At 50.9% G+C, this 25,761-nt stretch overlaps 2 protein-coding genes and 1 pseudogene across 5 annotated transcripts; 2 read left to right on the top strand and 1 right to left on the bottom strand.

Moving 5' to 3' along the window:
- Nucleotides 1–440: 440 nt before the first annotated feature.
- Jsrp1 (junctional sarcoplasmic reticulum protein 1) lies at nt 441–17,174 on the bottom strand. Of its 2 annotated transcripts, XM_039079925.2 has the most exons (8): nt 16,717–17,174; nt 4,810–5,299; nt 3,626–3,748; nt 3,381–3,418; nt 2,286–2,391; nt 2,015–2,182; nt 1,113–1,213; nt 441–1,008 (listed from the first exon to the last, which is right to left on the bottom strand). In XM_039079925.2, exons 3-8 carry the CDS (start codon nt 3,741–3,743, stop codon nt 523–525), a joined length of 1,017 nt encoding a protein of 338 aa, XP_038935853.1. In that variant the 5' UTR covers nt 3,744–3,748; nt 4,810–5,299; nt 16,717–17,174; the 3' UTR covers nt 441–522. The 2 variants fall into 2 exon arrangements, with proteins under 2 accessions (XP_038935853.1, NP_001103061.1); NM_001109591.1 differs by lacking the exon at nt 16,717–17,174 and having other exon boundaries at nt 442–1,008; nt 4,810–4,865.
- Nucleotides 9,112–14,536, top strand: LOC134479807 (glyceraldehyde-3-phosphate dehydrogenase-like; annotated as a pseudogene).
- A 3,006-nt stretch (nt 17,175–20,180) lies between the features above and the next one.
- Nucleotides 20,181–22,641, top strand: Oaz1 (ornithine decarboxylase antizyme 1). 3 transcript variants are annotated; one of them, NM_139081.2, is given in 5 exon segments: nt 20,181–20,405; nt 21,592–21,737; nt 21,816–21,988; nt 22,066–22,151; nt 22,223–22,641. In NM_139081.2, coding segments are annotated over 5 exon segments (684 nt in total). In that variant the 5' UTR covers nt 20,181–20,259; the 3' UTR covers nt 22,357–22,641.
- The last annotated feature ends 3,120 nt before the right edge of the window (nt 22,642–25,761 follow it).

The following is a 25,761-nucleotide window of genomic DNA, read 5'->3' as shown; positions in this document are numbered from 1 at the left end:
AAGGAAATTGAGGCAGGAGAAATGCTTCGAGTCAGCCTGAACTACAGAGCAAAACTCTTTCAGAAAACAAAAACAAGGGAGCTGGAGAAGTGGCTCAGCAGCAAAGCACACTTGCACATCCTAACATGCATGTGCGTGGTCTTTAAAAGCAAAACCAAAAGGCCAAGTGTAGTGGCGCACGCCTGTCATCCCGGCGCTCTGGAGGAGGAGACCGGTCAAGACTTAAAACCCAGCCTGGTTGCACGTCCTAATGCAGTCACAAAGTGTACAGATGAGGTCAGAGGGCAGAACTAAGCCGAGTTCTTTCTCTCCCTCCACAGCGTGGGTCGCAGGATCCAACTCAGGCGGTTGGGCTTGGTTGCAAGCGCCTTTACCCATTCTACTCTCTCACTGGCCCCATCTCTTCGACCCTTAGGGTCCAGGCACAAAGGAGCAGATGATGTGGCTGTCACAGCACGACCTTTATTTGCTGGTGCTACAGGGAGAGGGGATGCGGGATTCACGCAGGAGACACAGGCAGGATCAGTCATGCCTCTTCCCAACACGGGGCCTCTGTCTGGGCCGGTTGTCACGATCATGCTGGTCATGCCGTCGCCGAGGAGCCCAGGCCTTCAGCTTCCCATGCTCGAGGTCCCTGGAGTCCCGCCTCCATGGCCGATGGCCTCCTTCCCGCGCCTCCCAGCGCTGTCTCAGTGATTGGCGGGGCTCCCTAGTGACCTGAGGCTTCTCCTCCCTCCTCGGCTTCTCCCTTCTTGGCTTCTCCTTCTTCGGTTTCTCCCCTTTCCTTGGCTTCTCTTTCTGTGGCTTCTCCTGGGAACCTCGGTCACCAAGGGGTGCGCTCTCCTCCCCAGAGGCTTCCGAGATGGACCCTCCAGGTTCTGCCTGGGTTTCTGCAGCCTCAGGGCTCCCGGGAAGCTCAGGCTCATCCCTCATCTCTGCCTGGGGTGCAGGTGGCCCAGGCTTCGGCTGAGGAGGCCCGGATGGGGGCACCAACACCGGAGGTTTAGGCTGCAAAGAGACAAAGTGGGATCTTGGGGTCCGCGTGCACAGGCCGGCCTCCTCCTGCCTTAGTGAGCAGCCTCATCAGGTGAAATCACTGGAAAGAGGCTTACGGCTGGCGCTGGCGCTGGCGTTGGCGACGCTGGCTTCTTGGTTGGAGAGCTGGGCGGGACCCACTGCTGAGGGGCCGCCACGGCCTCCCCAGCCACTGCGTCTGAAAGGCAGGCAGTCTGGGTTGGAGGAATGGGCACAGCCACGCACCTCTTCGCCTCACCCCCAGAACTCCGCTTGGATAACCCAACCTCCTCCTAGAGACTTCTCTCTTTTGTCCTTCGAGAGAGTAGCCATTCCCCCGCCCCCAGCTGCATGAGGGTGGCTAACAATAACGTGGGGGCGATCCTCTGATCCAGGATAGGGTGTAGAGAGCCCTTCTCTGATGAAGGAGCGGGGGACCAGGCTCAGTCATGTCGATCATCCTGCCTGGAGGAACACTGAGGATTGCCGTGAGACCCAGGCTCGCCTGTGTCTTTGACTCAAAACAAAAAGCCATTCTACATCTTGGGAGGTCAAAGCAGGGAGTGTCAGGAGACCAGCCTGAGCTACATAGAGAGGTTGAAGCCTTGTGAATTATGTCTTAAAAAAAAAAAAAAGGCACACATTCCAGCATTCAGAGGGGAGAGAAGAGCTCTCCAAGTTTGAGGCCAGCCTGGAATATATATTGAGTTCCAGCCAGCTAGGGCTACATAGTGAGACTGTCTCAAAATGAGTGAGTGAGTGAGTGAATGAATGAATTACAAGTTCAGATCATCTAGAAACCAGGCCTGGTTGTGAAAACTTAAGGTAGACACCATAAAGCTAGGAGCTAGATGTGACCATGGGCCTCACAGGCTGGCGTACAGGCTCTTCCAGAATAGGGGAAGAGACATGAGCATGAGGTTAGGAACAGTAGAGCCACAGCATGAGCAGCCGGAGGGAATGCCCCCGCCCTGTGGAGTCCCCGCCCTGTGGAGCTCACCCCGACATAGCTGGAAAGCCGAGCCCAGCAGGGCCAGCAGTGAGGCCAACACCAGGCACTTGTTGAGCGTCAGATCTCCCCAGGGCAACTCGTCGTCGCTTGGCGGCAGGGGTGGCTGCAAGGGAGGCGCAGCCTGCGGCTTCCTACGCGCAGGAATGCTCCGGGGGCCTGAGGGACAAGCATGGATCCATCCGCCTGTCGCCCGTGGTTCCTACCCAGTCCCAGGGTGCAGACCACCCCCACCTCCACACCCTCTCGTGAGCAAACCCACTTGCTCCAGCTTTGCCTGCTGGTGCGCTCTCCTTGCCCATGCGCTCTTTCTCCGTCTTCTTGAGCCCGGCATCGCCAGCGCCAGCGGTAACTGGGTCCTGAAGGACCTGTAGGGCATCGGGAGACAGTCCACAAGGAGTGTCAGTCCAGATGTCCTGTGGCCTGCCACCTCCTAACCCCCGGGAGGATGAGTCAAGAGGATTGCTTGGAGTTGGTTGCCAGCGTGAGCTTCATAGTGAGACTGTCTCTAAAAATCAAGATGGAGGGCCCCAGCCAAGCAGCTCAGTGGCAGACTGCACTGCCTTCAACCCTGACAGCCTGAGTAGGACCTCTCAACACCTAGTGGAAGGAGAAAACAGAATCTGGGGGTTTGGGGTCTGATCCCACACTGTGCATGTGTACACACACACACACACACACACACACACACACACACACAGTCTCTCTGTGTGTATATGTATCGTACATGTGTACCTATGTAGTATATGTATGTATATATAATGATGTGTGTGTGTGTGTGTGTGTGTGTGTGTGTGTGTGTGTGTGTGTGTGTGCCTGAACTCATAGAGGCTGGAGAGACAGCTCAGTGGTTACAGCACCGGTTACTCCTGCAGATGACTTGGGTCTGATTCCCACCACCCACGTGGGGCTCACAAACACTTGTGACTCCAGTTCCAGGGCAGATGACCTCCTCGGGCATGAGGAACATGTGTGTGCAGGCTAAGCACACAAAATAAAAAGTTCAATGAAAGTAAGTATCCGTTTATGGTTTAGAACAGTTGATTTTTATGTTTTAAATAATGAGGAGAAAAATATTTAAAGGAATATGGAGTTAGAGCATGCAGGAAGCCTGGGCCCCACCCACAGCATCACACAAACCAGGCCTGGTGACAAGACTAGGACCCAGCCCTCAGGAGGAAGAGGCAGGAGGCTCAGAACTCAGGCTCATCGGGCTACATGAGAACCTAGCTCAAGAGAAAAAAAAAGAAAAAAAGGAAAAGAGAATAAAAGAGGAGAGGATCAGAGGAGAGAAGAACCAGAGAAAACCATTTCTTTGCTCAGCCTGTCCCCACCTCCCAGGGCCACAGGTACTCACATGGCTCCAGCTGCTGGAGTCCGAAAGCCTGGATGTCCCTGTAGGACAAAACAGTGGGCTATTCCCCGCCCCTAGCGGATCCGTCCCATCTCCTCCCCCACTCTGCCAGGAGAGTGAACACAGTGTCCACTCCAGACGAGACGACAAGGGGCATGGGGCTCAGGGACACCTCTGTCCTATGATACACAGTATGTTTCACCATGGAGTCCAGAGCTGAACCGCCAGGTTCTCCTCACTCACTGTACCTCGAGTCTTGCTGTCTGGCCGCCGGCCTGAGGGGGACTCCTCTAGGAATGGGAGATCATCACTGGGGATGCAGCTGCCCAGGCCCCCATCTAGATCCTCCAAGCCTCTGGTTGTCATAGAGACTGGAAGATGGGGAGGGAGACAGGATGGGGTCTCGGTCTTATTGGAGAAAGTTATATCCTTACATGATCTCACCACAGTGTCGAGAACCCCACACACACACAACCCAGCCACTGGAGGACTCCAGAATCCATCAACACAGCAAGAACCCAAGCTGTGGCTCAGAGAGCCTCAGAGCCCACTCACAGTCACACAGTAATAAATCCAAGGACCCACGCTGGAACCCTGCTCCCAGGCCAGCTCATGTTCTCTGAGACCATCAACTATTTTTATCCAGTGTCTAAAGCCAGCAGGATGGGTGAGTCTGGCAGCCCTGCCCCTCCCCAGGCCTTTGCTCCCAATCCACCCCCAACACTGACTGTCTCACTGGCCTAAGGGGAGGCACTGAAGCCCCAGCAACCTGGCTGAATCCTCACCATGACAACTGAGGAGCAGGACAAGGGTCCTGAGGGTTTTCCACAACACTAGCCTTCCTGCCCACTTTCCCACAGGGGACATGGGGAAACTGAGACCAGAGGCTGTGCTGGCTGACACCTGACCTAACTTATGGGAAAAGGGGATGTGCCCATGGCCTCTGGTTGTCAGGGTTAATGTGCCCCAAGGCCCAAACAGAAACACTTTAAAATCAGGGAGAGGATGGGCTGGCAAGATGGCTCAGCAGGTAAAGGAGCTTGCAGCCCAGTGTGATGGTCTGAATTCAATCCTTCAGTCCCCTTTACCCACACCCCATAGCTGGAAGGTGAGACTAGACTCCTCAAGGTTGTCTTCTGACGACCGCCTTAGCATTTTAGCATTTACCTTAGCATCTAGTGCCTACAGGTACACCAAAAAATTAAAAAAAATTAAAATGTAATTTAAAAATGAACTGAACATAAAACCTTGAAGGGTTTTCAACGTGGGGGAAGGGATCCAAAGCACGGGAGACACAGAGAGTTTGGCCCTATCTCTATGAATAGGGGGGTGATGGTCACAAGCACTGGGGACCCTTATGGAGGTCAGAGATTCCCACACCAAGCTCTAGGGACCCACACCTCTGTCCAGGTCTCCCCACGGACCCTCTTACCCTACAGCCTCCGAGCTGGGCTTGAGAGACAGGACAGTGGACAGAGGGGTAGCCCGGGATGGACAGGAACAGGTGGCCAGGGACAGCTGGAGACACCAATTGGAAGGAACCAGGGAACCAGAAGGAGGGACTTCCACGAAGTCACCGACAGGGTGGCCGCCATCCCAACACTGGTACAGAGCAGAGAGCTGACTGAGGGGTGACCCACCCCTACTTCCGTACACTGCCTCTCCCTCCAGCAATAAACTGGGGGAGGGGGGGTCCTTGTTTGCTGCTCTGGTGTCAGAAGGCTGGAGTAACTCCAGCAGCCATGGCTGAAGCTTCTGCTTATGCAGGCTCCTCCCTGCCTGTGCTCCAGGTCACTCGCAGCTGTTTGCCATGATTCCTGCTTTCTTGTCTCCTCTTTTCTTGCTGTCCTGGAACTTGATCTGTAGGTAGACCAGGCTGGCCTCGAACTCACAGAGATTTCCTTGTGTCTGCCTCCTGAGTTCTGGGAATAAAGGCGTGAGCCATGACCACCCAGCAACAAGGTAGTAGTTTACAATGGCTAAACCTTTTGAACCATTTTTTAAAAAAGATATACTTATGTATATGGGTACAGATGGTTGTGAGCCACCATGTGGTTGCTGGGAATACACACACACACACACACACACACACACATAATGTAGGAATGAATGCTATATTCACACATACACCTACACACCAGAAGAGGGCATCAGATCCCTTTATAAATGGTCCTGAGCCACCACGTGGTTTCTGGGATTTGAACTCAGGACCTCTGGAAGAGCAGTTGGTGCTCTTAACCACTGAGCCATCTCTCCAGCCCACTTGGGGTTTCTTTTTATACTATTTGAGTTACTCTATGTAAGGAGGACTGAATCCAAGACCTCAGTCCCTCCCCAGGGACTCTGGTTGGGGCTCCACCCCGACCACATCCCCAGCCTGGGAATTTTAGGTAGCAACAGAAAAGTGTCACAATTGTGGAGTCATTTCACACTGTCTGGGTAAACAAGGCTTCTCAGAACCTCTGTCTCTTCGAGTGCAAAGTGGGATTTCAGGTGGCCCAGGGCTCATTCCCTGAGGGATGTCCTCCAATAGAACGCTTTGCCTCATAGTGCTGCGTGCGGGGAGCCCTTGCTCTGCACTGCCACAGGTCACTGCCTAAGGAGCTGATTGACGATGACACAGTTCATACATGACTGTATCATCTGCCTATGAAGTTGCTTCAACATGAAAAAAAAGCAACACAGCAATGGCATTACTTTTTCTTTTTTTTTTTTCTTTTTTTCTTTTTTTCAGAGCTGGGGACCAAACCCAGGGCCTTGAACTTGCCAGGCAAGCGCTCTACCACTGAGCTAAATCCCCAACCCCAACGTTACTTTTTATATAGCTTATTCTATTGTTTTCCTTTTCTAAATTTTTTTCTTTTTCTTTTTCTTTTTTTTTTTTTCTCTTTTTTCTTTTTTTTCAGAGCTGGGGACCGAATCCAGGGCCTTGCTGCTCTACCACTGAGCTAAATCTCCAACCCCCTAAATTTTTTAAAAGTTTATGTTTTACATTCCAATATCAGCCACTCTCTCCTTCCAGTGCTCCCTCATGCAGAACCCACACCCATTTCTCCCTCCCCTTCTCCTTAAGAAGCGGGAGCCCTCCTCTAGGTATCACCCCACACATCCTCATAACCCAGGCCCATCCCTGGCACATCAAGTCACTGCAGGGCTGGGTGCCTCTTCTCCCACTGAGGCAGACACAAGTACGCAGGTGACAGATTCATTATTGTTTTTCAATAATTTAATTTTTATTCACTTTATATCCCAATGGAAAGCCCCGCTCCTGAGATGGACTTACTGGTCCTTTGGAAAGCTGGTAGTGTTGGACAGTGTTTTGCTGGGGTAAACATGGAGGAAAGTTTTACTGAGGCAGACACAGAAGAGAGAATGTTCTGCTAAAGCAAGCACATGAAAAGACACGTGGTGAAGGAGTCTTCGCTAACAGCACGCGTGTATTGGTTCACCTTACATTGCGTAGCTGAGCTGCATTTGTTGAGACTCCACAGAGAGAAGCACACCAAGAAGCTTGAGGCGGGGTGCTTGTGCTGCAGCTTCCTGCTGCTTCCTCGGACTCGGACTGACTGGCAGCGTGAAGTCAGCTGAGACAGAGTCACATACTGGGCAAGACCCGTAGGGAACACGTGATGTTTAGAGGAGTATAAATAGGACTCCACAGACAGTGATGAAGACAGAGCTTGGCTGGCTGGTAGAGCTAGCTGTGCAATGCTTGTTGGTCTCACGTCTTTGCTGATCTTTGCTTCCCGGAGAGAGACACAGCTGGTGTTCCTGCTGGTCCCATCTGCTCACTCTAGCCGAGGCTGAGGCTGGTGGCTGTGCCACTGCCACTAACTGGTGTTTGCTATTCTGACTCTACTGAACTGGACTGCTAGTGTATCTGTGAAGTGCTTTTGAGTGGCTCGAGCTGCTATCCTGTGAACTGAACTGCTGATTTTCGGACAACACAGACAGGAGTCGCTTCAAAAAACCCTTTCAACAGGTTCACTTCCCCCCACCTCCCGTATCATTTTTTTCCCATTGCCTCTGATGGGTAGTGGACTAGAAGGGAGGTTTAAACTGTTTAAGAATCATCATTAAAAGTAGGCTTTGAGGGCTGGAGAGATGGCTCAGTGGTTAAGAGCACTGAATGCCCTTCCAAAGGTCTTGAGTTCAAATCCCAGCAACCACATAGTGGCTCATAGCCATCTATGATGAGATCTGATGCCCTCTTGGTGTATTTGAAGATAGCTATGATGTACTTATAATAAATCTTTTTAAAAATTTTTTAAAGTAGGCTTTGAAAAAAATTAAATCTATATTCTCCCTGTTCTCCTCCCAGTCCTGCCCTTACAAATCCTTCCCTCCATTACTCCCTCCCCTTCTCTGAGAAGGGGGAGCTCTCCTCCAGTACTACCCCACCCTGAAGCATCTAGTCCCAGCAGAACTAGACACATCCTCTCCTGCTGAAGCCCAACCAGGCAGTCCAGGTAGGAGAAGGGGATACAATGGCAGTGAACAGAGTCAGAAAGAGATAGGCCCATTCCAATTGTTGGAGACCCACATGAAGGCCAAGCCACACATCTGCTACCAACGTGTGGGACCTAGGCCAACGACGCCATGCATGCTGTTTGATTGGTGGTTCAGTCTCTGTGAGCCCCCAGGGTCCAGGTTAGTTGACTCTGTGGGTTGAATGGAAACTTCTGGTTTCTTTGGGAAGTCAGTTATGTCAAATGATATTTTGCTGGGGCACACAGGTGAAAAGGTGTCTTGCTAAAGCAGACATGGAAAAGAATATTTTTCTGAAGCAGACACAGGTGAAAGGATGTTTTGCTATAGCAAACACAGGAAAGGGCCCATGATGAAGGAGTATGTCTTAGTTAGGGTTTTACTGCTGTGAGCAGACACCATGACCAAGGCACGTCTTATAAAGGACAACATTTCATTGGGGCTGACTTACAGTTCAGAGGTTCAGTCCAGTGTCATCAAGGCCAGAGCATGGCAGCAGCTAAGCAGGCCTGCTGCAGGAGGAGCTGAGAGTTCTACATCTTCATCTGAGGCTGCTAGTGGAAGACTGACTTCCAGGCAGCTAGGATGAGGGTCTTAAAGCCCACGCCCACAGTGACACACCTCCTCCAACAGGGCCACACCTCCAAATAGAGCCACTCCCTGGGCCAAGCAGACACAAGCCATCACAGAGTATAAACATAAGTATTGGTGAGATTTCGGCCGCACTGCTTTTTATTCCCAACGGATCACACGCGCATCCCTGCCTGCTTCTGTCCCCACTCTTCCATAACGCTACCCAGGCTCCACCTGATGCTCGGCTGTGGGTGTCTGCATCTGCTGCTGGATGAAGCCTCTTAGGAGACTGTTATGCTAGGCTCCTGTCTGCAAGCATAGCAGAGCATCATCAATATGGACAGGGGTTGGCTCTTGCCCATGGGATGGGTCTCAAGTTTGGCCAGTGGTTGGTTGCTCCCTTAGTCCCCTCTCCATCTTTATCCCTGCACAACTTGTAGGCAGGACAGATTTTAGGTTGAAGACTTCGTGGGGGGCTGGGGATTTAGCTCAGTGGTAGAGCGCTTACCTAGGAAGCGCAAGGCCCTGGGTTCGGTCCCCAGCTCCGAAAAAAAAAGAACCAAAAAAAAAAAAAAAAAAGACTTCGTGGGTTGGTTGATGCCCCCCTCCTCCACTAGAAGTCAGTGAGACAAACCCCCAAACAGAACACCAATAGCTCAGCCACGAAGATCAAAATGAACAGATATCCAAATGATAAGGACTGCAAAATAAAAACATCAAATAAACTCGTCAAATTGAAAAGCTTTTGCAAGTCTAAGGACATCAAGAGGACAAAACAGGGGGGCTGGAGAGATGGCTCAGTGGTTAAGAGCACTGACTGCTCTTCCAGAGGTCCTGAGTTCAAATCCCAGCAACCACATGGTGGCTCACAACCATCTGTAATGGCATCTGATGCCCTCTTCTGGTGTGTCTGAAGACAGCTACAGTGTGCTCATATATAATAAATAAATTTAAAAAAGAGAGAGAGAGACAAAACATCAGCCTACTGAATGGGAAAAGATCTTCACCAACCCTACATCCAACCGAGGACTAATATATAAAGAACTCAAGAAGTTAGTCATCAACAAACCAAGTAATCCAACTGAAAAACGGGGGTGCACAGATAAACAGAAAATTCTCAACATTGGAATCTCGAATGGATGGGAAGCACTTAAAAAGAAATGTTCAGCTGTGCTCCTCCCTGTCCAGGAGACAGCCACATCTTCTCATGCGGAGTCAGCCTCATCCCGTAGACAAGATGGTGAAGGTCAGTGTGAACGGATTTGGCTGTATTTGGTGCCTGGTTACCAGGGTTGCCTTCTCTTCATCTGGCAAAGTGGAGATGGTTGCCATCAACGTCCCCTTCATTGACCTCACCTACATGGTCTACATGTTCCAGTATGACTCTACCCATGGCAAGTTCAAGGGCACAGTCAAGGCTGAGAATGGGAAGCTTGTCACCAACGGGAAGCCCATCACCATCTTCCAGGAATGAGATCCTGGTAACATCAAATGGGGTGACACTGGTGCTGAGTGTGTCATGGAGTCTACTGGTGTCTTCACCACCACGGAGAAGGCTGGGGCTCACTTGAAGGGTGGGCCCAAAGGGTCATCATCTCTGCCCCTTCAATCAATGTCCCCATGTTTGTGATGGGTGTGAACCACGAGAAATATGACAACTCCCTCAAGATTGTCAGCAGTGCATCCTGCACCACCAACTGCTTAGCCCCCCTGGCCAAGGTCATCCATGACAACTTTGGCATCGTGGAAGGGCTCATGACCCCAGTCCATGCCATCACTGCCACTCAGAAGACTGTGGATGGCCCCTCTGGAAAGCTGTGGCGTGATGGCCATGGGGCAGCCCAGAACATCATCCCTGCATCCACTGGTGCTGCCAAGGCTGTGGGCAAGGTCATCCCAGAGCTGAACGGGAAGCTCACTGGCATGGCCTTCCGTGTTCCTCCCCCCAGTGTATCCGCTGTAGATCTGACATGCCGCCTGGAGAAACCTGCCAAGTATGATGTCACCAAGAAGGTGGTGAAGCAGGCATTTGAGGGCCCACTAAAGGGCATCCTGGGCTACACTGAGGACCAGGTTGTCTCCTGCGACTTCAACAGCCACTCTCATTCTTCCGCCTTTGACGCTGGGGCTGGCAGTGTGCTCAGTAACAACTTTGTGAAGCTCATTTCCTGGTATGACAATGAATACGGCTACAGCAACAGGGTGGTGGACCTCATGGCTTACATGGCCTCCAAGGAGTAAGAAACCCTGAACCACCCACCCCAGCCCAGCAAGGACACTGAGAGCAAGAGAGAGAGGCCCTCAGTTGCTGAGGAGTCCCCATCCCAACTCAGGACCCAACACTGAACATCTCCCTCATGATTCCATCCCAGACCCCCATAATGACGAGGGGCTTAGGGAGCCCTCCCTACTCTCTTGAATACCATCAATAAAGTTCGCTGGACCCTCCCCCCCAAAAAAAGAAATGTTCAATATCTTTAGTCATAAGGGAAATGCAAATCAAAACAACCCTGAGTTTCCACCTCACCCCAGTCAGAATGGCTAAGATAAAAAACTCAGGCGACAGCAGATGCTGGCGAGGATGTGGAGAAAGAGGAACACTCCTCCATTGTTGGTGGGATTGCAGACTGGTACAACCACTCGGGAAATCAGTCTGGCGGTTCCTCAGAAAATTGGGAATAGTTCTACCTGAAGCCCCAGCTATACTGCACCTGGGCATATACCCAAAAGATGCCCAGCATACAACAAGGACACATGCTCCACTGTGTTCATAGCAGCCTTACTCATAATACCTAGAAACTGGAAACAACACAGATGTTCCTCAACTGAAGCCTGGATACAGATAATGTGGTGCGCTTACACAGTAGAACACACTCAGCTATTAAACAGAAAGACATCATGAGATCTGCAGACAAGTGGATGGAACTAGGAAATGTCATCCTGAGTGAGGTGGCCCAGACCCTAAAGGACATACATGGTGAGTACTAACTTTCATGGTGAACATTAGCCACGAACTACAGGAACCCTGCTTCCCGCACACCCTGGCGGTCTCGCCCTCTCGCTAGTTCTGGCTCTGGCGGGCCATTGGAACTCGTGCTAGTTTATCTCAGCAGCTCTAGGCTGCCCCCATCCACTTTCCGACCTGCTGTCCACAAGCCATTCCAACGCGCACCCTGTCAGGCCGCCCCACCCTCAGTCACAGCTCGCTTGGCTGGTTGCCGCCACGCCACAAATGCACATCCCAATTCTGTGGTGGGCCCTATGCATCCAGACATCATACACTCTCTTGAACTCAATTAAGTCACCCCGTGAAAGAACACATCACACAATATCCTCTGATCCAATTGATAAGATATAATTTGCCCATCTACAAAACACAATATCCTATACACACCTGTCCCTTAAGAATAATCATAACCTGTGCAGAGAGGAATCTTAACATCCGCCACCATGTTCTCTCAGCTCCCTCCTCCTCCTCCTCCTTCTCCTCTCTTTGGCCTCCCTTGCCTCTCTGACAATTCCCCCCACCCATCCTTCCTTCTCATCCAATGACAGGCCTCGTTCTATCCGGTACCTGCCTTCACCTGCACAGTGACATCAACCTACAGAACCACGTTACACTCTACACGACCCAAAGACGTTAATAAGGAGGGCCCAAGGGAGAATGCACGAATTTCACTCAGAAGGAGAAATAAAATAGACCTTAGTGGTGGATGGAGGGAAGGAATAGGGTGGTGGGAGAGGGGCGAGGAGGGGTGGGGGAAGGGAAGAGGGCTGGGAGTGAGAATGGAAATTGGTGTGGGGCGGGCATCTCTGGGACCAGCTGGAGGCTACAGCGAGTCTATAGGAGCGACCCTGACTGAGATTCCTACCAGAGGGGATATAAAGCTGAAGTGGCCACCTGCTGCTAGACAGTTTTTTTTTTTCCATTTACTTAGTATAACTTCATGCTATGGAGCTTCTGTGGAGATCAAAGGATGGCTTGTAGGATTCCGTTCTCTGATTTTAGCCTTCCAGCATGTGAATTCCATGGATCTGCCTCAGGTCCCTGAGCTCACTGGGTACAGATGTGGGCCACCAACAAGCCAGATGACACAGTCTAGCTCCATACTCTGTCTAGCCTGGAACCTGCAATGTTTGCCCCTCAAACATTGACAGGCATTCATCTCATAGCCAGTATTTGTTTTGAGACAGGGTCTCAGGTAGCACCGGCTGGCCTGGAACCTACTATGTAACTGAGGATAGCCTTGAATACCTAATTCTTCTGTTTCCACCTCCAAAGAGAAAAAATGACGACAGGTGTACGTGACCACAACCAGCCCTGGGTCCTTTTAAGTTTTTGGTGCTTGTCCACAGGGACAGCATCCTTGGGCCACATGTCCTTTGAAGAGAATACTTGGATGTTACATGGCACCCACACAATTTGATTTCTGTTTTGCTTTGGTTTGATTTGATTTGATTTGGTTTGGTTTTGAGACAGAGTATCTGTGTGTAGCCCTGTCTGTCCTGGAACTGGGTCTGTAGACCAGGCTGGCCTCAAACTCAGAGATCTGCCTCCTCTGCCTCTGATTGCTGAGATTAAAAGTATTTGCTACCACACCTAGATGCTTTTATGTTTTAAGTTTAAACTTTTTAAAGCGTGTGTGTGAGAGAGGGTGGGGAGAGACAGAGAGACAGAGAGAGGGAGAGAGGGGACAACAGTGGTGATGATGGTGGTGCTTTGGAAGCCATTGGATTCCCTACAGCTGGTGTTGTGTGTGGTTGTGAACCAGCTGATATGGATGCTGAGAACCAAACTTGAGTCCTCTGCGAGGGTTTGGTAACAGCTAAGAACAGAGCCAGCGTTTCTGTTGTCCTCTGACCCCTGCTGTTGCCTGTGGCAGGTGCATGCCCCCACCGCCCTCGAGGATAGAAATAAATGAATGAGTGTGGTTGGGACTCAGATGAGGGGCCTGGCCAGGCACATAGAAAACTCTGGGCTCCTTGCCCAGACCCAGAGGAGGGCCTGAGTTCGAGGTCAGCCTGGTACAAATAAGTAAATAAGTATAAAAAGCTGACCAAAAAAATAAGAAGACGGAGAGATGGGATTCCGCTGTTGGATTTAGTGGGAGAGGGACAACTCCCGCTTCTCTGTCTCCACCCTGCTTCTTTCTTTTTGTCTCCTTATATAGAGAAAAGCAATGGGAAATAAAATATTGTAAATGTAGAGATAGTAGCATTTACTGGAAAATACCTCCAGCCCTAAGGTCTGCCAGCTCGCTTTGGGTCCCTCAGACTTACCCTCTGTCCTGTGTCTCCACTTCTCCCTGTGAGGGCCTGGGCTGGGCTTTATCCCTGTGCAGTCTGGGGTGGGTGGGGACAGCTGCAACAAGTGTTTCCACTGCCTGCGCCCTGCAGAGCCAGATTTGCTCTGTGCTGAGGTGTCCCCTCACTAGTCCCAGCGTGAGCTGAGCTTTTACCGTCTCTGCAGCCTCTTAAGAATTGTTACTGAAGCAGTGTGTACCTTTCCGGCGGTATAATGGTGGAGTCGGTAGGTGCGCCCAGGCCAAACAGTGGGGCTGGACACAGGGACGGTGGCCAAAAAAGAGTGCTGAATTTTTGCTGCACATGCTTAAAAATGCAGAGAGTAATGCTGAACTTAAGGGTTTGGATGTAGATTCTCTGGTCATTGAACACATCCAGGTGAACAAGGCTCCTAAGATGCACAGACAAACCTACAGAGCTCACGGCCGGATTAACCCATACATGAGCTCCCCCTGCCACATCGAGATGATCCTTACTGAGAAGGAACAGATTATTCCAAAGCCAGAAGAGGAGGTTGCACAGAAGAAAAAGATATCCCAGAAGAAACTGAAGAAACAAAAGCTCATGGCACGGGAATAAATTCAGCATAAATAAATGCGAATAAAGTAAAAAAAAAAAAAAAGAATTGTTACTAATGGGCTGGAGAGATGGCTCAGTGGTTAAGAGTACTGATTGCGGGGGAGGGGGGGGGCTGGGGATTTAGCTCAGTGGTAGAGCGCTTACCTAGGAAGCGCAAGGCCCTGGGTTCGGTCCCCAGCTCCGAAAAAAAGAACCAAAAAAAAAAAAAAAAAGAGTACTGATTGCGGAAGCGCAAGGCCCTGGGTTCGATCCCCAGCTCCGAAAAAAAGAACCAAAAAAAAAAAAAAAAGTACTGATTGCTCTTCCAGAGGTCCTGAGTTCAAATCCCAGCAACCACATGGTGGCTCACAACCATCTATAATGAGATCTGATGCCCTCTTCTGGTGTGTCTGAAGACAGCTACAGTGTACTCATATACATTAAATAAATAAATCTAAAAAAAAAAAAAAAGAATTGTTACTGATTCTTTTGATTGGTTTTTGAAGCCTTGAACTCACTATGTAGACTGCACTGGCCTGGAACTCAGAGGTCTCCCCGCATCCCCTGCTGTGCGAGAAGGGTGTGCGTTATCGCAACCTGCCTTTTGGCTTTGTGTACCTCCTTTTCTTTTCACACAGAGTCCCACACTGTAGCTCAGGCTGGACTCCCAACTTACAGCAATCCTCCTGTCTCAGCTTGTGCTTCCGTGCTTACTTAACCTTAGTCTACTTAAGTGTGTTTAAATGACATTTGTCTGTTTCGTGTGTGCTTGTTGGTAGACATTGGGGTGGCAGAGAGGGGGTCAAAGGACAACTCCGGAGTCAGTTTTTTCTTCTACCCTGTGAGTCCCAATTCAGCAAGCTTGGCAGCAAGCCCTTGCGTTTGTCCCCTGCCCTTTCTGGTTCCAGGCCATGGACACACTGACACAGTGACCTATTTCTGCAGGTCTGCGGACTGAATTCCAGGAGACCGGGGGATTCTGCGTCAGTCTTAGCCTTTGGAAAATGCTGAGGCAGAAGTACTGTTAGTGTGGAGCCATAGTGGGCTCTAGAGCGAGACCATTTTTTTTTTCTTTTCTTTTTTTCGGAGCTGGGGACCGAACCCAGGGCCTTCCGCTTGCTAGGCAGGCGCTCTACCACTGAGCTAAATCCCCAACCCCGAGACCATATTTTAAAACCCCAAATACGGGCCGGAAAGACGGTTCAATGGGTAGAGATGCCATCTACTAAGTCTGCAGACCAGAGTTCAATCCCCAAGATCCATCTGCAGAAAGACCAGAACCTACTCACCCAAGCGCCCTGAGCTCCACATAGGTGGTGTGGCACGGGTGACTTATGCGCTAATTTAAAAGGCAAAGTCAACTGCTCTCCTTAGGAGCTTAGCCAGATAGGAAAACATCTGAAGACTCTGTGATAAACCACAGGCTCAGGGGTGGGGCCCCTGCCTAGAATCCCCAGTGAAGTGCTGTGTCCTGTGAAACCCCCAGGGATAGACTACACTTTCTTACTGTTGATTAAAATAGAAACCTACAAGTTCTAAGATAGAGACATGCTTATGTATTTACAAATAAAAATATAGTTAATAACAAAACTTATAAAAAGTAATACAGACCAAGAAAAAACTATTATCGGGGCTGGAGAGGTGGCTCAGCGGTTAAGAGCACTGACTGCTCTTCCAGAGGTCCTGAGTTCAAATCCCAGCAACCACATGGTGGCTCACACCCATCTGTAATGAGATATGATGCCGTCTTCTGGTGTGTCTGAAAACAGGTATGTATAAAATAAATCTTTAAAAAAAAAAGAAAAGAAAGGGAGATATAAAACAAAAACTTAGAGTTGCTTTAAAAAGTCAGGTGTACAGCTCAGAAAAAAAAAAAAAAGAAAAAAGAGGGTTGGGGATTTGGCTCAGTGGTAGAGCGCTTGCCTAGCAAGCGGAAGGCCCTGGGTTCGGTCCCCAGCTCCGGAAAAAAAAAAAAAAAAAGTCAGGTGTATACTCTGGTTTCTTTTCAGATCATATACATTTTTCACCTTTTACTAAAAGTCAGAAAAAAAAGAGAGAAAAAGTCAGCTGCGTCAGTATTTGCTGGGGCGGACATGTAAAAGATCGTTTATCGGATTCAGGCACAGGTAAGGAGATGTTTAGCTAAAGCAAACACGTAGAAGGCCACAGGATATTAAAAAAGGCCCAGCAGATGGTAGACGGCGGCGCTGGATGGTATTGGTACGATAACCTTGGTGGTTATCGTCTGTGAAGACTTCACAACAGGAAACGCACCAAAAACTTCCGATGGCGTTCTAGAGGTTTCTTACCACTTCTGCAGACTCAGGCCAATTGGCAGAGTGAAGTCCGTGTGGACTTCTCAGACAACACCCTTGGGAAGACACAGATGGAAGGAGGGAGCGTAGCCAGGACTCACCGGTGACAGCAGGCTTGCATGGCTAGCTTTGCGGCACTCTGCTGGTCTCTCGTCTTCATCTGCGCTGATCTTTGTTGAGAGAAGCACAGCAGAGAACTTCTCCTGGTGTCCTTGCTGGTCCTGGTGGCTCCCTTACTCATCCCAATTTGTAGAGGCCTGGCTCTTTCTGCTTGGTCCTGCCGCCACCGCCACTGATTCCTGTTTGCTACCTGACACTGCTGAACTAGACTGCTGATATATATCCTGACAACGCGGATGGGATTTGCTCCAAAGATATATTTCTTTTTTTTTTTTAAAGATTTATTTATTTATTATATGTAAGTACACTGTAGCTGTCTTCAGACACACCAGAAGAGGGCATCGGATCTCTTTACAGATGGTTGTGAGCCACCATGTGGTTGCTGGGAATTGAACTCATGACCTCTGGAAGAGCAGTCGGGTGCTCTTAACCACTGAGCCATCTCTCCAGCCCCAAAGATATATTTCTAAACAGGTCCACTTCCCTGATGGGGCTGGAGAGATGGCTCAGCAGTTGAGAGCACCCGACTGCTCTTCCAGAGGTCATGAGTTCAATTCCCAGCAACCACATGGTTGCTCACAACCATCTGTGATGGGATCTGATGCCCTCTTCTACTGTGTCTGACATAGCTACAGTGTATTCATATAAATAAAATAATCTTTTAAAAAAATCTAGGACGACAGTGGAGCCTCCACCTAGAATCTCCAGTGGGTGTTGGGGGTGTGGTCAGGGTGGAGCTTCCACCTAGAATCTCCAGTGGGTGTTGGGGGCGTGGTCAGGGGTGGAGCTTCCACCTAGAATCAATCTCCAGTGAGGGGCTGGGGGAGTCGTTCAGGTATGAAACTCCTTAAGTCCTCAAGACCCTGGGCTCCATGCCCAGCCCCACAGAAGAGCAAAGCAACAGCTTGGGGGTGGTCTTGAGTGCTCCCTGATGCAGGAGCGCTTGAGTGCTTGCAAACAGGGGCTCTGTGATTACAAAAAACAAACCCCGGGGGAGAAAGCAACCCTATTTCCCGTAAATACTTCCTCTTTTCTCAACTTTCTGTTGCCAATTTTAGCAGAGGCTCCTGCCCCCAACGCCAACCCAGAAACCTTAAACTAACTGCTGGGATTCTCATTTGGGTTTCTCGGTGTATTCCGTTTTATGTCTTTGTTGTTTGTGTGCGCAGGTGTGGAGGTCAGAGGGCAGCAGTCAGGGGTCAGTTCTCTCCTCCCACTCTGTGGGTCTCGGCAATCAGGGTGAGCTTTTCACCTTTGCCTGAAAGCCCCTCGACCCACTCAGCCATCCCAGCAGCCACAAAGTGGAAAGACCTAACCTTGTTTCCCACTGTCTGTCCGGAGACAGGGTCTACTCTGACACACCTAGATTGGCTTCTAGCCAGCTCAGGCCAATCATGAACCTGCCTGGTGCCTACAGAGCCAGAGAGCGGGTGGGATCCCTGGAGCTGGAGTCACAGGAAGTCGTGAGCCCTTAAGAGCAGAGGTTTAGTCCTCACTCAGGATCTGTCCCCACTGGACAGCGAGTGCTCTCACTCTGCTTCTCACACTCAAATTCTATTTCAAAGGTGAAACTGTTTCTGATTTTAACCTGGAAGTGAAGGATGGTGCTTAAGTCAAACTGCTGTTCAAATAGGCAATATTTGACCAAGTTTAGTCTCAAAAGACACAGTATTAACCTGGGTGGTGGTGGCTCATCCCTTTAATCCCAGCCCTTGGAAGACAGAGGAAGGCAGATCTCGTGAGTTTCAGGCCAACCTGGTCTACAGAGTGAGTTCCAGGACAGCCAGAGCTACACAGAGAAATCTTGTCTCAAAAACTAAACAACAGGTCCCACAGAAGTCGGAAGGGGCTTCCGACCCCCCAGATCTGGAGTTCCTGGTGGTTATGAATCATCATGTAGATGGGAATAGAATACAGGTCATTTAGAAAAGCAGCCAGTTTCGTTTTGTTTGTTGGTTGTTGGTTTTTGTTTTTTGTTTTTTGTTTTTTGTTTTTTGTTTTTTTTTTTTTGAGACAGGGTTTCTCTGTAGAGCGCTGGCTCCCCTGGAACTGACCCTGTGGACCAGGCTGACCTGGAACTCTTGAGAGATTCACCTGCCCCTGCCTCCAGAGTGCTGGGATTAAAGGCTTGTGCCACCACCACAGGGCCATCTGTTTATCAAGACTGGGGATTTTTTGGCAGTCCATGATTACTTGGAACTCCCAGCAATCCTCCTGCTTCAGTTTGAGTGGCTTTCACCACAACCATAGACTTTTACTGAATTCTGATCTTTGTACCACACCGTAGTTTGCTCACAAAAAGGAGATTAAGGGCAGGGTGGGGTGCACACCTTTGGGAGGCAGAGGCAGGCAAGCATCTCTGAGTTCGAGGGTAGCCTAGTTTATAGAGTAAGTTCCAGGATAGCCAGGGCTACATAGAGAAACTGTCTCAAAAAACCAAAAAGAAGAGAGAATAAGAAACTCTTTAAGACGAAATTCTATGAATAAGGAAAAGAGATGGAGGGGTTGGGGATTTAGCTCAGTGGTAGAGCGCTTGCCAGCAACCGCAAAGTCCTGGGTTCGGTCCCCAGCTCCGAAAAAAAGAAAAAAAAAAAAAAAGAGATGGAGAAACACCTTCAAATTGGGTCTATGAGAAAAATTGTTTAAATCCCAGTTTGACACAAATTTCTCTAGCTTGGAAGATCTTAACTTGTGAAAGATTTTTCTTTTAAATCGTAAGTTGTTTTCAAAACAAAGAGTCCCAATCTAGAACGTAATTACCCATTATTACAAGGTGATTAGAATAATTTTGCCGCGTGGGGGATGGGCACCAAGCTAACGCGGCCTAGTTCAGCCTCAAATACCCTTGACAGTTATGTCCTGACAATCAGGCTTCCTGGGGCGGGGCGTCCCTTGGGTGGTACCATAATAGTGTAAGATGGAGAAGGTGACAGACGACAAAACTGAAGGGCCACAGGTACAATTCGCGGCGCAGAGTCCTGCCTTGGGGACGGGGGGGGAGGGGGGTAGACCAGGCTTTACGTCCTGTACGGCTACTTCACAAAAGTCCCGCCCCCTAACGTCATAAAACCTCGAGGGCGGGCTCGTCAGAACTCCAACCAATCCTCAAAGGGACAAAAATCCGTCCGTTTTTCTGCACTGACCAATCAGAGTTTTGTAGAGGCGGGACGCATCCGCTTTTCCAGTCTTTCCGCCCACAGAGTGACGCAAACACGTGGGGGCGGGACTCTCCTATCGCCAACTAATCATCAACGTAAACCTTCCGTCTGTTTTTTTACTTTCTCCAATCAGAAGCCGTAGTAGGTGGACGCATTTGGTTTTTCTGGGCTGCCACTGTGGCCCCACCCCATTCCTCCGTCGCCTCACGCTCCTGCGTTTACGCCTGCGTGTGGGGGCGTGGCCTGCAGTGACGACGCATATAAAAGTGGGCGTCGGCGCCGGCGCCATTTTGCGAACGGCGAGCAGCGGCGGCGGCGCGGGAAGTGCAGCGGAGGTTTTTGCTGGTTTCGGACCCCAGCGGCCGGATGGTGAAATCCTCCCTGCAGCGGATCCTCAACAGCCACTGCTTCGCCAGAGAGAAAGAAGGGGACAAACGCAGCGCCACGCTTCACGCCAGCCGCACCATGCCGCTTCTTAGTCAGCACAGCCGCGGCGGCTGCAGCAGCGAGAGGTGAGAGCCCTTCCCCCGCCGCCGCGAAGCTTTCAGAAACAGCGTCCGCGTAGGCCCTAGAGGGAAGCGCAACATGCGCAGGCCTGGAGCGGGGTCGGCCTCGGGGCGCCAGATAAGTCTCGGTAGCGCGAGATCCTCCCCTTTGTGGCGGCCACAATCGCGCCGGGGGCGGGGCGGGGCGGGGCCTGTGGCGCGGGTCTCGGACTCGGATTTGGGATTGGAGTGGAATTAGGGAATCGTTGGTTGAGGAATAAGGGTTGATTTGGTTGAGGATGGGAAACATTTCGCGAAATCGTAGGCTCCGATTTGGGGTTCGATTCGGATTTGGGGATTCCCATTTGAGCCTAAGGTTTGGGGAGAAATCTGGAAAGAGATTGGAGACTCCAATTTGGGGTCTGCGTCTCGGATCTGTGAGCCAGTTCTAATGTCAGATGGCGAAGTGTCTGGGATCACATGGAGGGGGTCTCGGGTAATAAACCGTATGTTCTGTAGAGGAGGGGCTCGTCTCGGATTTTGGAGTTCTTTGCAGAATAGTCGGATTTGTGTGCTGTTGGGGAGGGACCCTATTATATATTGGGTCCATTTTGAGGACATTTCATGGTGGGAGAGTATCGGATCAGATTTGGGGTGTTGAGAAGCTTGTTTTGATTTAGGAGGAAGTCACAGGTTAAGAGGCTGGGGTTAGATCTAGGGTTTAAGTTGGATTTGATGACTGCATGTTGAGGGCTCTAATACTTTGGAGGGACTTGGATCAGAACTGGAAGGGTCTTGGAAGTGGTCAGGTTTGGGGGGGGGCTCACGATGGTATCTTGGGCTATGCAAAGTCCTATAGAGTGGCAGTAGGAACAGGAGGGGACTTGGGGTTGTCTGACTCCAGAGCATGAGTAGAAATGAGTGAGGTAGAGTTTTGGGGGCCACTGGTAGCTGCTGACTGGAGGGTGGGAAGGAGCAAGTGAACTAGTGTGAGAGGAGGAGGGATTGGCAGCATGGAGAGTGGGGTGGCCCCGCTCCCTATCATGGACCACAGTGCTGAGATGACACAGCTTGAGGCCCTGTTGGTGTGGTGCCTTGCTACAAAAGGGGTGAGGGACAGTGACCTGGGTTCGTTGTCCCCAATGGCTCTTTAGTAGAAAGCCCTGGGAAGCCCAGGCACTTCCTGCTGCCCCCTGAGCATTGTCTCCTGCAGTTCTAGGGTTGCCCTTCATTGCTGTAGTAACCTGGGTCCGGGGCCTCGGTGGTGCTCCTGATGTCCCTCACCCACCCCTGAAGATCCCAGGTGGGCGAGGGAACAGTCAGCGGGATCACAGTCTTTCAGCTAGCATCCTGTACTCCGTGAGTACCTGTGGAGAGCCCGGGGGTGCCTGTCACTGATACAGTGAGCTGGCCATCCTGACAGCCCTGCTCCCCCAGGACGAGCGGCTGAATGTGACAGAGGAGCCGACGTCTAACGACAAGACCAGGGTCCTGAGCATCCAGTGCACGCTCACGGAGGCCAAGCAGGTCACCTGGAGGGCGGTGTGGAATGGTGGTGGCCTCTACATCGAGCTCCCAGCTGGGCCTCTGCCAGAAGGCAGCAAGGACAGGTAGGCCACTTCCCCTTGGGGCTGTGGGGATCTGGGGCCTGAGCACAGGTGATGCTAATGAATGACTCCTCCTTCAGTTTTGCAGCTCTACTAGAGTTCGCAGAGGAGCAGCTCCGGGCCGACCACGTTTTCATCTGCTTCCCCAAGAACCGTGAGGACAGAGGTGGGTATTACTGTGGGGTCCTGGGGAGGGAAGTTCTGGCACCCCGAGCTCTGACCCTATGTCCCCCACAGCCGCCCTACTCCGAACCTTCAGCTTTCTTGGCTTTGAGATTGTGAGACCCGGGCATCCCCTCGTCCCCAAGAGACCCGACGCTTGCTTCATGGTCTACACGCTGGAGAGAGAGGACCCGGGTGAGGAGGACTAGGTGCCAGCCCTGCCCAGTGTCCCTGCACCCTCTCCCGGGTTTGTCCACATGTCATGATTGTGCAGAATAAACGCTCACTCCATTAGCGGGGTGCTTCTTCGAGCTGAATGCTGTGTTTGTCACACTCAAGTGGTGGCTTTAATTCTAAATAAAGGTTTCTATTTTACTTTTTTATTGCTGTTTAAGATGGTCAGGTGACCTGTTTTAGAGCAGCCTCCTTTGAAGTCTGGAAAAATGGTGTCACCTCCCCTGGCTCAAACCTAATAAATAAAGTGATCTCGTTCATTGCCTGTGTCTGTGTCCTGCTGCTGGGGCTAGCTCAGGCTCCTGTTAGCTGTGGCTCACCGTCCCCACCAGGGAGGGTTCTGGGGCTTCCAGTCACTACTAAGCCTCTGCTTCAATGGATGATAGGGTTGGGACCTCTTGGACATGGGAAGTTGTGGGGTCTATGACCGGTCCTCAGGTGACTGGCTAAACATGGCTGAGGTGGAGCAGCAGCACCTTTGGGTTGGTTGGGGAGAGGCTGGGCAGGAGCTGTGTGTGCTCGGCTAAACTGGAGCGGGGCAGGGTGGAGCTGGATTATAGACAGGGCAGGAGTTAAGGTGCAGCATTAGTGTTTGCAGTAGATTAGAGCCAGCATGGATGAACCAAGGCGTAGGCCAGTAACCTGGCAGGCTTGGGGGAGTCTTGTACCCCTGAGGGCGCTCAGGAACAGTGGGTGTCTAAATAAGACTGAGGCTGTGGCTGTGTTATGGTTGGGAAACTAGTACACAGAATAAGCTCTGTCCAGTAAGGGGCCTAAGCTGAAACTAGTGTCATTTTAGGCTGCTGAGATCCTGTGTGCAGGCCTCCAGTGTCTCATGGAGCCCACAACCTTGGGGACCAGTGGATAGACCAGGAGAACTTTGTCACAAGAAGCATGTGGAAGTAGCCAGGTAGAGAGTGTTGGGGTGGTGGGAAGGGTGAGGTTAGACCTTGGCAATGGCCATATAGTTCTGAGAATTCCTCTCCCGTGCTCATTGGGGTGCTGTGGGGTCACAGCCTGCTGACCAATCACAGAAATGGCTGCCTTCATGGAGACCTGGGCCATTGGCTAGTGACACAACCCTCTTTGTTCTGTTTTTTGTTTTGTTTTCTTTTTTGTTTGTTCCTTTGTTTTCAGATAGCCCTGGCTAGCCTTAAGTTTCCTTGTAGCTGGGGTTGGGGATTTAGCTCAGTGGTAGAGGCAAGCACAAGGCCCTGGGTTTGGTCCTCAGCTCCAGAAAAAAAAAAAAAAAAAGTTTCCTTGTAGCCAAGGATGACCTAGAATTCATGATCTTCCTGCTCCTGAGTGCTGGGGTGACCCTCAACTCATGTTTTAGTTAAGTAATGTGTGGTTGTCTGGGGATCCTGATCTTAGCCAGTGACAGTGAGGTGCTCTCACAGGGGCCTTAGGGGCCACGTGGTCCCACTGTAACACCAAAAGCAGTTTCTTGAGCTAGCAGGGTGTCAGGAACTCAGTTGTGTGAGATCCAGCAATCGTAGAGATTGTGGGTGTTGTATCGCACGTGGGTTGAGACGTTACCAATCAAGGAACTGATAGTTGACCCCTTGTGGGATAGCTGTTTAGTGGGCAGCTCTCTGACCATGGCCTCCCTCAGAAATAGCAACATGCCTATCATCCCAGTTAGAGGCTGGGACAGGAGGATCTGGGGTTCCAAGCTACCCTGGTTTGCACAGACTACGAAAAGCAAAAAGACTTGAGGACAGCCTCAGGAACGAGCACGCCATGGTACAACCCTGTTTTCATTCAGGAACCCCAGGTAGGAGACGGTCACCTCCCAAACTCGTTTTAGGGGACTGCACTCCCAAAAAGGAGTAGCAGTCATGCCCCGGGTAGACAGTTCACTCGTGGAGAGGTTCCTAGCAGGAGCCGAGAGGCTGCCAAGTGACCAGCCTGACTGCAGCCTCCTCAGCAGAACCAAGAAGACCGCTCTTTTTTTTTTTTTTCTTTTTCTTTTTTTTTCGGAGCTGGGGACCGAACCCAGGGCCTTGCGCTTGCTAGGCAAGTGCTCTACCACTGAGCTAAATCCCCAACCCCAGAAGACCTGCTCTTGTTTCTTCCTTCCATCCTTCACTTTTGTCTTGAGGCGGTCTCATTGTGGAACCGGCTGTATAGGTCAGCATGGCCACAAAGATCCACTTGCCGCATCTGACCCTCCCTCCAGTACTGGGGTTACATGCAAACACCACCTCGCCTGGCTACTTTTATTGTCTTTAATTCTGTATGCAAGTACGTGTGTGCAGCGTGTGTGGACTTGCCTGAGAAGACCACGGGCATTCCATCAACTGGAGCTGGTGTTAACAGACCATAGTAAGCCAGCCAACTTGTCTTGGCCCAGAGTCGGATACTGCAAAGCTTGCTGCTATACGTGCTTAACCACTGATCCATCTCTCCAGCTGGCAAAGAAGCTCAAGCATGCACTTAACCTTTGAGCTTTCTCCAGCTCCTAGGTCTTTTTTTTTTTTTTTTTTTTTCCAGCTCCTAGGTCTTGTGGTGCTCCAGATAAACTCAGGGTTTCATATGCTAGGCAACTACTGACCACACCCCCAGCCCCTCATTGAAGGATTCTAGGCAGGGCTCCACCCCTGACCAGGACCCCAGTCCCTCACTGGGGGTCCTAAGTGGGAACTCCACCTCTGACCCCGCCCCCACCCCCATGCTGGGGGATTCTGGGTGGGTCTGCCTCAGTCTCCCAAACAGCTAGGCTAACTGGCTCGGATCACATTGTCTTGTTTGGACCATAAAGTGCCCCTATACAGGGCACTAGAACACTGAGTACCAGGCTTCTTCCTGGGCCTAGAGAGCTGCTCCAGCCAGACTCCTGAGTGCGTGCTGCCTCTGGAGGGTGGGATGAACTGGCTGGCCAGGAAGGAACTGTTATTTCAGTAGCCGGCTGTGGGTGACTAGAGTTGCTCTTGCTGTCCTGGGGATTTGGGGGCACATGTACACAGTGCATGGACACAGGTGTCGCCTTTTGAGGAGACTGAAGTTATTTGCTCCCAGGATCCTCCGAGATGGAGGTAACTCCTGGCCTCGAGATCTCCGCAGAACCTTGGAGGTGGTATGTGATCATGGGAACTGCTTGCCTTCTCTGACTCACTTTCTCGCCTGTGAAACAGGACACTGGGCATCTCAGGATACTGGGAAGCACTCGTCACAGTCTGGGATTGGGGCAGAACGTCCAGTCCCGAGGGCAGCAGGAGGACACACTTAGAGGTAGATGAACCACTGTATACACAGGTTCTAGTCCCAGAGCTCTCAGCCCCCAAAGCTAGGCAGGTACCTTAGCAGCAGCCTGACCCCCTCCACCCAGGCCCCCTTGAAAGAGGAGGTGTCAGGCCCAGTCAGACAGGGTAGGTCCA

Source organism: Rattus norvegicus, chromosome 7 (genome assembly GCF_036323735.1).
Source record: "Rattus norvegicus strain BN/NHsdMcwi chromosome 7, GRCr8, whole genome shotgun sequence".
Classification (NCBI taxonomy): domain Eukaryota; kingdom Metazoa; phylum Chordata; class Mammalia; order Rodentia; family Muridae; genus Rattus; species Rattus norvegicus.
Note: the sequence above shows the minus strand (reverse complement) of the source record. Positions and strands in the feature narration are given on the sequence as shown.

Bases quoted from the DNA above. Each gene is read 5' to 3' on its own strand.
- Jsrp1 (XM_039079925.2), bottom strand. From the start codon at position 3,743: ATGACAACCAGAGGCTTGGAGGATCTAGATGGGGGCCTGGGCAGCTGC. The intron at 3,419-3,625 runs GTACAGTGAGTG...TTTGTCCTACAG, and splicing joins GCCAGACAGCAAGACTCGAG to GGACATCCAGGCTTTCGGAC. The intron at 2,183-2,285 runs GTGGGTTTGCTC...CTTGTCCCTCAG, and splicing joins AGCAGGCAAAGCTGGAGCAA to GCCCCCGGAGCATTCCTGCG.